The following is a 13,641-nucleotide window of genomic DNA, read 5'->3' as shown; positions in this document are numbered from 1 at the left end:
ATGGAGGAGTCCAACTCCTGCATGAGGGGAATAGTGGCACAGGTACTGGAGGGTATCTCCGAGATAGTGTCGCAGGACGTGAAGGCATCTCTGAGATAGTGTCGCAGGTAGGTGTGTGAATGTCTGCGATGGCGGAAAGGCTAGCCTCCCTCGAGCGCCAAGCACGGCTCAACAATGAGTCCATTCAGGCCCTGACAACGGCCCTTCGGATTCAGGGTGAGCAACATTCTGCCGCCTTGAATAGGCTGACAGATACTTTACAAGTGGCCTTCCAAGGCCTCACACAAGTTCTCCAAACTGCCGTCCAGCAGGGTGGAAGGAGTGATGTGGGCCTAGGCCACGAGAGGGATGATGGTGAAAGGGGACATGGAAGTGGTGACGCCACTCAAAGTGCTCCCACGTCTCACCCGTTGCCCCCCTCTCAACCAGTACCCGCAATGCTGCCCCCTCTCCAGGTGGCCAAGTCTGCCCCCGTGCAGGTGGAGCAGCCTTTGGAGGGGCTCTCATGGGCACCGAAACCCAGAGGGCGTCCGCACAAAGCATCTCATGGGTCAGGGCATGGACAAGAGCAACCTGCCACTAGCTCTGCTGAAGCCACAGGGGTAGCACCACGTAGGGGTTCCCGGAAACGCAAGGTGAAGGTTTTGTGAGCACAAAGGGAATACACAGGGGTGTTTGACGATTTGTCATGTTTTTTATTTATATTTGTTTTATTTCACATGCACAATAAATATTATTATCACCACTTCTGACACGTCTTGCCCATTCTTGATTGGCTTGTGGAATAGGTCCCTTTCATGGGGTCACCATGAACACGCACACTTGATGCCACCCATTGTGTCACTGCAGAGTGGGCGTAGGTGTATTTGCAGGGCTCTTTTGTGCAGACGACTGAGAGACGTTGGCGATGTCCCTGGTGGCACCCTGGAAGGATGCGGAGGAGAAGTTGTTGAGGGAAAGTGGTGACTTTGACAGCGACAGGTAAGATGATGGTGCTCGGGCCAGCGGGAGCAGCTTGGCATGAAGGAGGCTGCAGATGTCCACGACTGCATGTCGAGTGACTTTGAGCCTCCATGTGCACTGCTGCTCACGGAGGTCCAGGAAGCTGAGCCTCGGTCTGTAGACCCTGTGGCGAGGGTAGTGCCCTCTGCGACGCATCTCTCTCTGCGGTTGCCCTCCCTCCTGCTGTGCAGGTGAATGTGTCACAGCACTGTGTTGTGGAGCTCCACGTATCAGAGGTGGCCGGCGAGGCTGGTGATGCTGTTTGCCCTCCGATGAGGTCATGACTGCAGCCAAGGCGGCCCTTATCCGGAAGTTTGAAGGGGTCAGCAAGGTAGGTAAAATGTGTCTGGACACTGGGGTAAGTGTGCAGGTTTGTGAATTTTATTGTTAGGAGAAGGGTGGTGGAGGCCAAACTTTGTCCAAAGTGACAGAGTGGCTTCCTGCAATGAGTGAGGGTCTCTTTTTTTTTTTTTCCCCCCCCCCCCCCCCCCACCTGTCAAATGGACCTTTGCAGCTGCCACAGGCTGATGGCTGCAACACGTCCATTTCAACTGGGAGTGTTTCCCCCAGTATGGGAAACACTCTGTTAATTTCAAAATCCCATCCCTCCTAAAATATCAGGTCTGTAAACGACCTGAAGTACCTGTTTAAGTACTTTAAGTGGCACCCCGCCGGCTTTAATTGCCGGCGGGAGTCCTACGTGCGGGGGCTGCGCGCGCATGTGAGCGCGTCACTGGGGAACCCAGAAGTGGGTGGGTTGAAGCCGGGCTCCAGACCCGCCCCGGGAATCCCGGATTTTCGCAACCTCCCCCCGCCACGAACGCACCCGATCGCCTGTGCGAAAATCGAGTGCAATGTTTAGGTATATGCTTCACAAGAGTACTGCACCTTCCAGTAATATTCATTAGTTGGATGAAGTAAATTCACTGGAAATGTGGGACATATCATGAGCGATCACCTTTTCCTTTTTGTATGTTTACTCCTCCAATATCCTTTTAAAATAACCTAGTTTTCTGTGTCTTGCTCCAGAGGACAACCCTCAGGCGTGGTCATGGCCATTAGGTTCTGCCTGTTTCCCTCTTTCTCCCCGGCCTTCATTTCCCCCCAGTCCCTCTTGCAAGCACTATTTTCCTGACCCTTCAGGGTGTCCTTTTGGCTTTATTTTCTTTCTTCTCCCTCCGCTTTAAAAACTTTCTCAAAACCCATTTTGTCGAGCAAGTTTTCAGCTAACTCTTGCACTCTGGCTTAGTTTTCATTCCTTTATCCCTTTTTATCTATTATTTATTTTCCTTCTTCCCCCTGTAAAGTCACCCTGTGACATTTTCTGTTAAAGGTTATATATAAATGCAAGTTTCCTCCCCTCCCCCTTTCATGGGTAAATGGCAAATCTGGAAGGTCTTTCAGTTCACCCCTTGTTTATTCTTCTGATCAATTGCCATATTAATTGAATTTTAATCTAATAGTAACCCTGTTGTTTCCTGGACTGGGTGTTTTGGTCTGTCTGCACACGTGGGCATTTTGAAGTAATAAATCAGTTCAGGCATCTGCTTACAGTTATCTCATTAATCCTTCTTTGGTCATGCTTCTTCAGCTGTAATGTCTACATTTCTCAGCTTGTCACCATTTTTGTTGTGTTGAGTTTGTATCTACAAAAATCCTTTAAGTAAACAGAGAGAAATGCTTGCCATTAAAGCAGAATGTCTTGTACAATGAGAATGCACTATTTGACTTCTATTAGTCCATTGTTGAAACAGTACCATCACTGTGATGGCAGTCAGTATTGTAAAATCCCTGAATGTATATTACATAATATTCATTTGGAATGTTTATTATTCCCTTCATGTGTGCTGCCAATGCAAATGTTCTTTCAAACATAAATCAGTACTTTATGCACTTCTGTTTGCAATCTGCTAAATAAAAATCCAATAATGAACTCCAAGTATATAAGGGTTTCACCATGCCAGCGATATGTTTTGGCACTTGACATTACCTCGAGCCAGATCAAGTACTAGCTTGGTCAACCCCTCCTCTCCATACACAGACACACATGCTAATCATTTCCTATGCTTAAATATAAGGCTGTTATTTGTCCCGTATGTTTGTTTCAGAACTCCAAAGTAACCCCCTTTGTTATATTTGTATGTGATGTGTGTAATAGTTTGAAGTAATTGTTACACAATAGTTTCTTGATTTTCAATCCTTGGAATTTCAGCTTTACTTTTAACTGATTAAAACCTTTCCATTGCAATAAGCTGATCAGGCTGACTGTAATTAATCCAATGCTGGAATTGCTGGCAATCAAAATTGAAGATTGTTAATATTTGTGACTGGGCAATTAATGTATCTTTTGAAAAGTGTTCTGAGGAATTGCAAATATCCTCACACAAATGCAAAATGACCCAGAATTCTAGAGAACATTTTTAATAGGCTCCTATAGAAAATCCTAATGATAAGGGGTTATGAATATACAAGAAAAGGATGGGAATAGAGCCTCTGGTCCATCAAGCTCAGCCCATCCACACACAGTGTAGCCACATACGCCATTTACCCACACCGTACAATTTTCTAGGAGAGGCAAAAGAAATTGAAGCCAACTGAGGAAAAATTCTTGGAAGTTCCTCTCTGACCCTCTAAGATAATCTAACAAAATTCCAGAAGACTGCAGTAACTCTTAAATCCTATTATTTTGAGCTACCCTGCAAGATAACCACTTTAACAGGAAATGTGCCCTCTCAAAAACTTGTCTAGCTGTTTTTTGAAGGACTGTAGGAAATCCATATTCACTGCATGCTTTAGTAAACAGTTCTAAGGGGCATTGACTCTGAAAAGAAATACTGTACTTCTGAGCATCTAATCTAACTCCTTGCCTGTGTATTTTATATTCAAGCCTCCTAGACCTCCCATCTCAAATAACCTATCCAAGGGGACAGAATCTAATCCTTTTTTCATTTTAAACACTTTAATCATATCTACTTTAGGATTATGTTTCTCAAATAAAAATAGCCCAGTACCTTGAGCTTATCCTGTAAACCGAGAGCATTAAGATTGGGTATCATTTTAATTGCCCTTCTCTGTACTTTCTAGAGTGCCTCAATATCTCTTTGTGTGGAGAGAAAAAATGGCCACATGCAATACCAATGTCAAGGCTTTGGACCTCAGAATAGTAGTATTGGTTTTATATTGTATTCTTCTCACAATACAACCTAAAACCTTATTTACTTTCTCAATGCCCCTATCACACTGCTTGCGGACCTTCACTGATTAATTTTTTACTTTCAAGTACTTATCCAGTTCCCTTTTGAAGGCCATGATTGAATCTGCCTCCAACACCCCCTCAAGCAATGCATTCCAGATCCTAACCACTTGCTGTGTAAAAAAGTTTTTCCTCATGTCACCTTTGGTTCTTTCGCCAGTCACCTTAAATCAAGCCCTCTGGTTCTTGACCCTTCTGCCAAAGGGAACAGTTCCTCTCTATCTACTCTGTCTAGACCCTTCATGATTTTGAATACCTCTATCAAATCTCCTCACAACCTTCTCTGTTCCAAGGAGAACAACCCCAGCTTCTCCAGTCTATCCACATGACTAAAGTCCCTCATCCTTGGAATAATTCTAGTAAATCTCTTCTTCACCCTCTCTAAGGCCGTCACATCATTCCTAAAGTGCGGTGCCCAAAACTGGACACAATACTCTAGTTGTGGCCGAACCAATGTTTTGTAAAGGTTCATCATGACTTCCTTACTTTTGTACTCTACGCCTCTATTTATAAAGCCCAGGATCCCATATGCTTTTTTATCCGCTTTCTCAACCTGCCCTGCCACCTTCAATGATATGTGCACATATACCCCCAGATCTCTCTGTCCTGTACCCCTTATAGAATTGTGCCCTCTAGTTTATATTGCCTCTCCTCATTCTTCCTACTGAAATGTATCACTTCGTATTTTTCTGCCTTAAATTTCATCTGCCACTTGTCCGCCCATGTCACCAGCCTGTCTATATCCTCTTGAAGTCAATCACTATCCTCCTCGCTGTTCACTACCCTGCCAAGTTTCATGTCATCTGCAAATTTTGAAATTGTGCCTTGTATACTCAAGTCCAAGTCATTAATGTATATCAAGAAAAGCAGTGGTCCCAGCACCGACCCCTGGGGAACACCACTGTACACTTCCCTCCAGTCCAAAAAACAACTGTTCACCACTACTCTCTTAGCCAATTCTATATCCATGTTGCTACTGCCCCCTTTATTCTATGGGCCCCAATCTTGATGACAAGCCTACCGTGCGGTGTTTTATCAAATGCCTTTTCAAAGTCCATATACACCACATCAACTGCATTGCCCTCATCTACCCTCTCTGTTGCCTTTAACAAATCCATGCTGGCTTTCCCTAATCAATCCACACTCGTTCAAGTGACTGTTAATTCTGACCCGGATTATCGTTTCTAAAAGTTTCCCCACCACTGAGGTTAAACTGACTGGCCTATAGTTGCTGGGTTTATCCTTACACCCTCTTTTAAACGAGTGTAACATTTTCAATTCTCCAGTCCCATGGCACCACCCCTGTATCTAAGGATGTCTGGAAGATTATGGCTAATACCTCTGCAATTTCCACTCTTCCCTCAGCAACCTAGGATGCATCCCATCTGGACCGGGTGACTTATCTACTTAACGTAGATCTAACCTTTCTAGTAGCTCTTCTTTATCAATTTTTAGCCCATCCAATATCTCAACTATATCTTTTGCTGAGTAAGACTAATGGGTCTGCAGTTGCCTGTGTCTGTTTTGTTACCCTTTTTGAATATGGGTCCACATTAGATCTTTGAATCAACCTTTCTTTCACTGCAGAACTTGTATTTTTAACATTCGTGTTCCTTGCGCTTCAGTACAAGATTCTAATACAGGTTTTTGAGATGGATAATATTGTGTCTTTATTACCAGTAACATTCTTACAATTTTGTATCTCAACCTACGTTATGCAAAAAGCACAAGTTCCTTAAACCATGCTGGTTCTGTGCACCACACTGAAGTGTGAGCCTTGGCTTAATGGTAGCACTTTGTCCTCTGAGTCAGAAGGCCGTGGGTTTAAGCCTAACTCCAGGACTTGAGTTCATAATCTAGCCTGACACTTCAGTGCAGTACTGAGGGAGTGCTGCAATGTCAGAGGTGCCGTCTTTCGGATGAGACGTTAATTCAAGGCCCCGTCTGCGCTCTCAAGTGGACGTAAAAGATCCCATGGTACTATTCAAAGAAGAGCAGGGGAGTTCTCCCAGTGTCCTGACCAATATTTATCCCTCAACCAACATCACTAAAACATTATCTGGTCATTATCACATTGCTGTTTGTGGGACCTTGCTATGCACAAATTGGCTGCCATGTTTTCCTACACTACAACAATGACTGCACTTCAAAAGTACTTCATTGGCTGTAAAGAGCTTTGGGACATCTGTGGTCTTGAAAGACGCTATAGAAATGCAAGTTCTTTCTTTACCATTTTAACAAGAAAAGCCTAACACTGGAGAAAAATAACACCCAAACTTCTGAATATAATATCTATTTTAATAATATAAACTCGGATCCTATAAGTTTGCCCTGCTCTGTAGCATTAAAGGGTTTGAGTGGAAGGTTTGCAGATTTAGTTTGCATTGAGCATTATGTTGTGACCCATTCAATAGTAAGTGTAATAATTTTTCTGTCTTAGCCCCAGTGATAACCGAGGCCCCCTCTTAGGGTGAGAGAGGAGAAGGAGGAAAGATTTGGTAGTTTGTCTACATTGCCATCAGGAAAATGTGCAGTCACCCAACCAATTTATGTCATCTCAGTCTTTAATAACTCAAAAGTGTTCCTCTGCACCTCTCATTTTCCTCCAGCCAGAATACAGAGGGATGCTGGAATTCTGGAAAAATGTATACTGGATGTAATTGTAGAGTTCATTGCAAGTGCAAATGGTATTGATAGCACTTATCAATAGTACTGTAGTATATATTTAGATTACTAATCAGTGATTGAGGCAGCGTTTGATTCCATTGCATGCCAAACAACCTATTGTGCAGCTGTGTTTATCGGGAATCTTAAAATGTTTATATGTTTATTCACAGACTCACATTTCAAGGCTTCCACCAGGAGCTGTGGCAGGGCAGTCGCTGGCAATAGAAGGTGGTGTTTGCAGGCTTCGAAGCCCTGTGAACTGAACGTGTTTGACTTCTTTAATTGGCACCACACGCCGCCTCAGATGGACTACCCAGCTATAGTGTATTTCGTATATTTTAATTATCTAAAGGATATTGAGAGTTTTATCTTTTTTGGTACAATAATAAGAATTGCACTTTGTACTTTATATATCCTGGTTATGCTAGTAAGTGCTGCTTTATTCTGAGCATATCATCTCTCTGCTTAAAATGAAGATGACTTCTCTGGAATGTTCATCCTGTTTGTCATGAAATATTATCTTTTTTGTGACTTATATAGAATTTCCCAAAAACACTTAGTGTGAAAGAACCTTTGCTCCCAGTTGACTTGAGTTTGTCAATGCATTGCATTCCATATTTTCCATCTAAGAAATTCAGGACCATACTATATCTGGCACTACATTTAGTAGCTATTAGGTGTCTATAACTACAATATTATTGGTTTCACTTCATAAGGTAACTAGTTATTTAGCTAATAACACATGTACCAACCTTAGGGCTGCTAGTCAATTTGAGGTTTGATCAGGTATATTCATTTTACATTTACAGAGGGAACTATAATGAATGTGCATCATTGTGCTGTAATATGTTAAACTTAGCATTAAATGATCTAAATGTGAAACTGTTAACCTTGTGCTATTAGTACTATCATGCAGGACATGATCCTGAATTCATCGGCAATTTTGGCTGAAAATATGGTGACGTGTAATGTAGGTGAAAATTATATGCTTAAGACATAAATAGTAAAACTGCACATTTAACAGGACTCAGTGCAATGGGTGTAGATCCTAAATGTTTTTATTTTTATTTTAAATTGCATACAATTAACAGTCATTAGGTATACACTGAAGTCAAATTGACTGCATCATGATATCCTGTAAAACAGTACTTCTTTCACATTTTTCTTATAATTATATGCTTCAACAAACGCTGGTGTGTGCAGACACTTGATTCTGCTGCTTTAGCCCATTTAGGTAGCTTCTTTTGAACAGGAGCACCTGGTGTGCTTTCTAGCCTGCAATGCCAGTTTATCTTTCGGCATCCATTGTGTTTACTGCTGGAGATGTTGCTGCGTTCTACATTGGAGCTTCTTTGTAACAATGAATCTCCAATGATAACCAACATTTACTGTCATTCTGAAATGCTCTACTTTAGTCAGTAGGAGAGTTCAGAACCTCGGCCAAGAAAATCCTGATTGGAAGAAATAATTGATCAGTCCCCAAGAGTTTGGATGGTGAGGTTTACCTGTATCTGATGTATTAAACCCAAAGTAATCTATTTTTATTTGTGGATCCAGGACAATCGTGGCAGCGAATAAATTAGAGTATAATGTTGAAAATAAATTATACATTTTTAGGAAACTAAATTGCAGTATCATAACATTAAATGTTTCTCAAATTATTACCTTAATATGGCAGCATCCCTGTTTGCCATTTTATCCATTCTCTCCCATACAGATCTTAAAAAGGTATTGTCACCAACTCGTCACTACATCCGGTGACTCCTTATTCCCCGAGTTTCAGGATTATAAGTTAAAAGGTGTGCCTCAAAGCCGCATTTGAAACAATATAAACTTTTATAATAACAGATTGATGGCAGTTTGAAGTCTGTTTTGAAGTGCCAGTCTATTATTGATGGATTGTGTGCTTGCATTTTAAATGTGTGATAGTAAACTACAAAGGACAAAAAGATCTAACCATCAGAAAACCAGTGATTGGCAATTTTTCATTTGTTAATGAAATGGTTAGAAGTGTTGGACTTTGATTTACTGCCATAGAAACTCTAATTGTGGTGATGGGAAGGGAATAAAGAATTTGATTTTCAGTGACCATGGGCTAAAGTTACAGTTTGTAAATTTAGATATTTTACCATTGAGCTTAGATGTGATATTTTAAATTGAGTTTGCAGCAAGGGGAAATAGTTTTGTATATATGACTCTTGATCTTGAGCAAGGTTTGATCCTATGAGAATTGGTGTTGCACTGTATTAATTCTACTATATATTATATGTAAACTGCCAGGGCTAAATAATGAGCTTGCAAAGGTGCTTTTAATTGATAATTACAAAATAGTATGCTAATGTTTTGTATTATATCCTTTAATAAAATTTGGGGGGGAAAAAGAGTTCTCTCATTTTCAATATGTAACCAACTGTGTGTATATAAAATGTTTGTAAATTTAGCAATATAGGAAAGATTTGAGTGTGCACAAGACTTGTAGTCAATGGGAAGTTGCGTGTTCTGTTAAGAAATTACAATAAAAGGCTAGTTTAAATGCCCTCTCTTCTACTTTTTGAGCTGTACCAGTGCTATTTATGTAGTCACTGCTACAGGTGTGCCTTATAATTATATTTTGCTGTATGTAATAGATCAGTTATTTGGAAAATATGCATGCTAAAGAACAACAAAATAACGGTTCTTGTGTTTACCTTATTTGGTATGTGTTTTTCAATCATTCAGGAACCAAAATCATGCTTCCAGATGTGGCTGCTTAAGAACATAAAGCTGGGAACAAGACAAGGTCATTTGGCCTGTTGTGACAGTTCTTTCCACAGACTATGTACAATCCCCCCTATCATGGATTCTGTCCCACCAAATTTTATCTATGCATAAATATTCCTTGATACCCAAAGGTAATCAAACAGAGCTTGAAAATATCCATTCATCTACAAAATTCACCCCATACAGAGAAGGAACCACAAGGATGATCCCTTGTGTCACTATGAGGAAAGGTTGGAAAAGCTTGGACTCTTCAGTCTTGAAAGATGATGAGTGAGAGGGGACCTTATAGAAGTACATTAGATACTAAGTGGAATAAAAAGGTTAATTGTGAGCACTGTTTCATGTTAAATGGCTGCTGCAGGACAAGGAGACATAGGCACAAACTGGTAAGAGGCAAGTTTAGGACTGATGTGAGGATGCATTTCACAGAGTGATCAGTACATGAAATAGTCTTACAAGTAAAGTAGTGAGGCAAAAATGTGAGTCATTCAAGAGGCAGTTAGATGCTGAGAGATGGGAATGGGGAAGATTATAAATTTCTATGGAAGGCTAAACTAGGTTGGCTTGAATGGCTTCCTTTACTTGTATTTGCAATTAGGGGAGTAACAGCAAGAGTGCTGAAATAGTAAACTGGCCTCAAGCTATAGCAGGTCAGAAACACAAATGAGGCTCCAGGCTAGAAGGAAGCCATGTATAATTTGGTTGATCTTTTAAGAATTAGGGTGATCAAAGCTATGATGGATAATCCAACAATCTTCATTTCTTTGATCTCCAGGTGTTAATATAGGATATAAAAGAAGTACAGAAATTGGGATTCTGAAGAACTTCAGACTAGTTTGCAGCACAGCAACACCAAAATGCTCCTTATGGTCAATGAAGTCCAGATAGTAATGTTTAATAACATCATGCAGATGGCCTCAAATAATAGATGGCAAAGAGCAGGGGTAAAAAAAATTTTTGGATTGGCAAGTTGAGTAATGGTGTGTCTCGGGGATCTGTACTGTGACCTCTTGTTTTCCATTCATGTAAATATTTTGGGCATACACACAAGAAAAATTATACTTAGTTTGCTGAATCCACATTAGATGGCATGACAAACAGATGGAGGAGGATACAGTAAGGTTAGCAAAGTAGACAGATAGGTGGCAGATGCAGAGAACTATGAAGTAGTACATTTTGGGGGAAAAGAATAATGAAAGGAAGCACACTAAATGTTAAGGTTCTCAACTAAGTGGAACAGAGAGATCTAAGAATGTAGAAAAAGCCATTAAAAAAACAAATGGGATTCTGGGTTTTATACATCAGGGCATTGAATTTTAGACAAGGAGCTGTTGTTGAATTTGTACAAGGCATGTGATTAAGCTGTAGCTTATTTCTAGATCCCCATTATAGGAAGGATAGTAGAGGCATAGAAAGGGAAGAGTGAAGGTTCACTGGAATGATGTGAGGAATGAGTGATTTTATAGTTATGAAGAAAGGCATGAAAAACTGGTGCACTTTTTCACTGGCATTGAAAAGATTATTAGGGAATCTGATAGAGGTTTTCAAAATTCTGAAAAGTTTTGAGAGGGTAAATAATGAAAGGATTAGTAACAAGGGGACATCGACTGAAGACTATCCCTAGAAGAAGAAAGGGATTTTTTTTTCATGAGGGTTATTAGAAAATTGATTAACAGCTTGTATTGATAAGTGCAACTTGTTAATTCTGAGCCTTAAATCTTTTTATGTGGGATGCTCTGATCACTATATGGAAGGATGAACCTTTTGAAGCCAGTTGCCCAAGTTTATTAGCTGAATGATTTGTGGACGGGTGACAAATTTGATTTTCTCCAGCAGAGCAAAGGAATTCAGGGCCTAAGGTCCAGAGTTGATTTAAAAATCTGTTATGTCAAAAGACTGGAATAAAACTCAATGTTTATTTGGCCTGAGGGGACTTTTTCTATGGCCCAATTGAGTTGCAATTTCTGTACATCCTTGGCCATTCTGGAGAAAAATCACTCGCTAAATTCTGAAGAGTGGGAAACTATAGAGTCAAGGGCATAGCTTTTCTCCACTGAAGCATCTAACAATCTTGGTTGCCAGTTCCTGAAAAACTAGCAAATACAATTTGCTCAGTGGAGTGTCTGCCAGTGGTGAGGGAGGCAGTGACTCTGAGTCCCTCCTGGAAAATAAAGAAGGAGACTGGCAAGGACGTTTTCTTTCTGACATTTTCCTGTCTGCGCTCTGGGTTTTTTTATTAATCACTGAACAATCCTTCCAATAGTATCTCCATCAGCAGCTGAGACCATTTGTATACACATTTCACCCAGTGGATCTCATGCGATGAAAGGTCTCTTGTGAACATCGATTTCTCTTCTTCGTCCAACCTGCTTGAATGCCCAATGTTACCCAGAAGAGCTACTGGAAAGGAACCCTTTCTCTTTTGCCACCCCCACAATTTTTTTCATCCAGGCAATGCAGAGAAGGAACCCTCTACATCAGGATAACAACCATTCACCTCAGGTGAACCAGCTCGAAACAGTGGGACCCACATAATGGATGACATCAAAGGGGCTGGAGTCGATGCTCTGTTCGGCCCAGTGAGTACAACAAAATTACTCCAGTGCCAATTATAGACTTTGGTTAAACAACTGGAACTAGTATTGGGCAATACTAGACTAGTAACTGAACTCAAAATTTGGGCAGACCTATGGCCAATGCCAAAAGAATCATACAGCACAGAAGGAGGCCATTTGGACCATCATGCCTGTGCCGGTTCTTTGAAAGAGCTATTCAATTAGTCCCACCCCCCCCCCCCCCCCTGCTCTTTCCCCACAGCCCTGCACATTGCATGCGTCTTAGCGAACTGATCCATTCTGTCCATTTGTGAGCTGAAGCAAAATGGGGCTTGCCTAATGCATCAATGTTCATTTTAAAGAAAAGGTTCCCTCTTAACACTTAACTTCATATCTGACTTAGGAATGGAAGAATTCTTCTCTGCTCAGGGCTCTGCACTAGGAATCAAACTTTGACACCTGGTGAATAAGTCAGTCACGTTGATCCTTGGTATTGAGTTTGGAACAGACTTCATGCTTTTAAAAAGTCAAGCAAGGATTGAAATCAAGGCAGACGGATGTGTGATTTGGTCACTGGAAACATTCTGCCATTGTGTGATGTGTTGAAACCCAAGGTCAACATAAGAGAAAAAACTTGAAACCTTCTCTTTGAAAAGTAAAAAAATTGAAAAATCTCCATAAGCTAATCAGACTATAGAAAAGATTACATAGTGGAAATGTGAATTAAAGAAACCTGATGCAACAGAAAAATCTACTGTTAATAGGAGAAAAAAAACTTAACACTGTGGTCCAACATGAGGCCTTGTATAGAGTAGAGTGTGGGAAGGTTATCTGATTGTAGATATTTGTTAGAAACATTGGTCCTGTTGGAAGAGGGTTAGGGCAGGGCATCTGCCCATGACCTTGACCCAATTTCCTGGGTTGATGGTTATTACCTAATAGGGCAGACTCCCTGCACAATTCCTGCCACCAAGAAGGAGCCTTCTACTACTGAAGAGGAAGATTGTAAACAATTTTACAACACCAAGTTATAGTCCAACGATTTTATTTGAAATCTACAAGCTTTCGGAGGCTTCCTCCTTCCTCAGGTAAATGAGGAAGGAGGAAGCCTCTGAAAGCTTGTAGATTTCAAATAAAATCGTTGGACTATAACTTGGTGTTGTAAAATTGTTTACAATTGTCAACCCCAGTCCATCACCGGCATCTCCACATCATGAAGAGGAAGATGCAGAGGTCCAGTGGGGAAACACCAGCTGAAGCAGTGGAAGAGGAGGGAGCCAATGTTAGGGGAGAGGAGGATGGCAAAAGTGTCCCATGATCAGAAACTTAAATTGAAGTTTAGGCATCCGACTGAGCCCAAGGCCAAAACGAGGTATTGTTGGGGCGTGAAAGAGAGTAAAGAAA

General features: G+C 41.1%; 1 protein-coding gene across 2 annotated transcripts in view; it reads left to right on the top strand.

Moving 5' to 3' along the window:
- Window positions 1-9,482, top strand: part of tasp1 (taspase, threonine aspartase, 1) — a 91,534-nt gene extending 82,052 nt beyond the window's left edge. For both annotated transcript variants that reach the window (XM_067989461.1, XM_067989463.1), the window contains one exon: window positions 7,093-9,482. In XM_067989461.1, coding sequence (XP_067845562.1) covers window positions 7,093-7,185 — 93 coding nt within the window. In that variant the 3' untranslated portion in view covers window positions 7,186-9,482. The remainder of the gene's footprint in view (window positions 1-7,092) is intronic.
- The last annotated feature ends 4,159 nt before the right edge of the window (window positions 9,483-13,641 follow it).

The sequence above is a fragment of the Heptranchias perlo genome, chromosome 8 (assembly GCF_035084215.1).
Source record: "Heptranchias perlo isolate sHepPer1 chromosome 8, sHepPer1.hap1, whole genome shotgun sequence".
NCBI classification, from domain to species: Eukaryota; Metazoa; Chordata; class Chondrichthyes; order Hexanchiformes; family Hexanchidae; genus Heptranchias; species Heptranchias perlo.
Note: the sequence above shows the minus strand (reverse complement) of the source record. Positions and strands in the feature narration are given on the sequence as shown.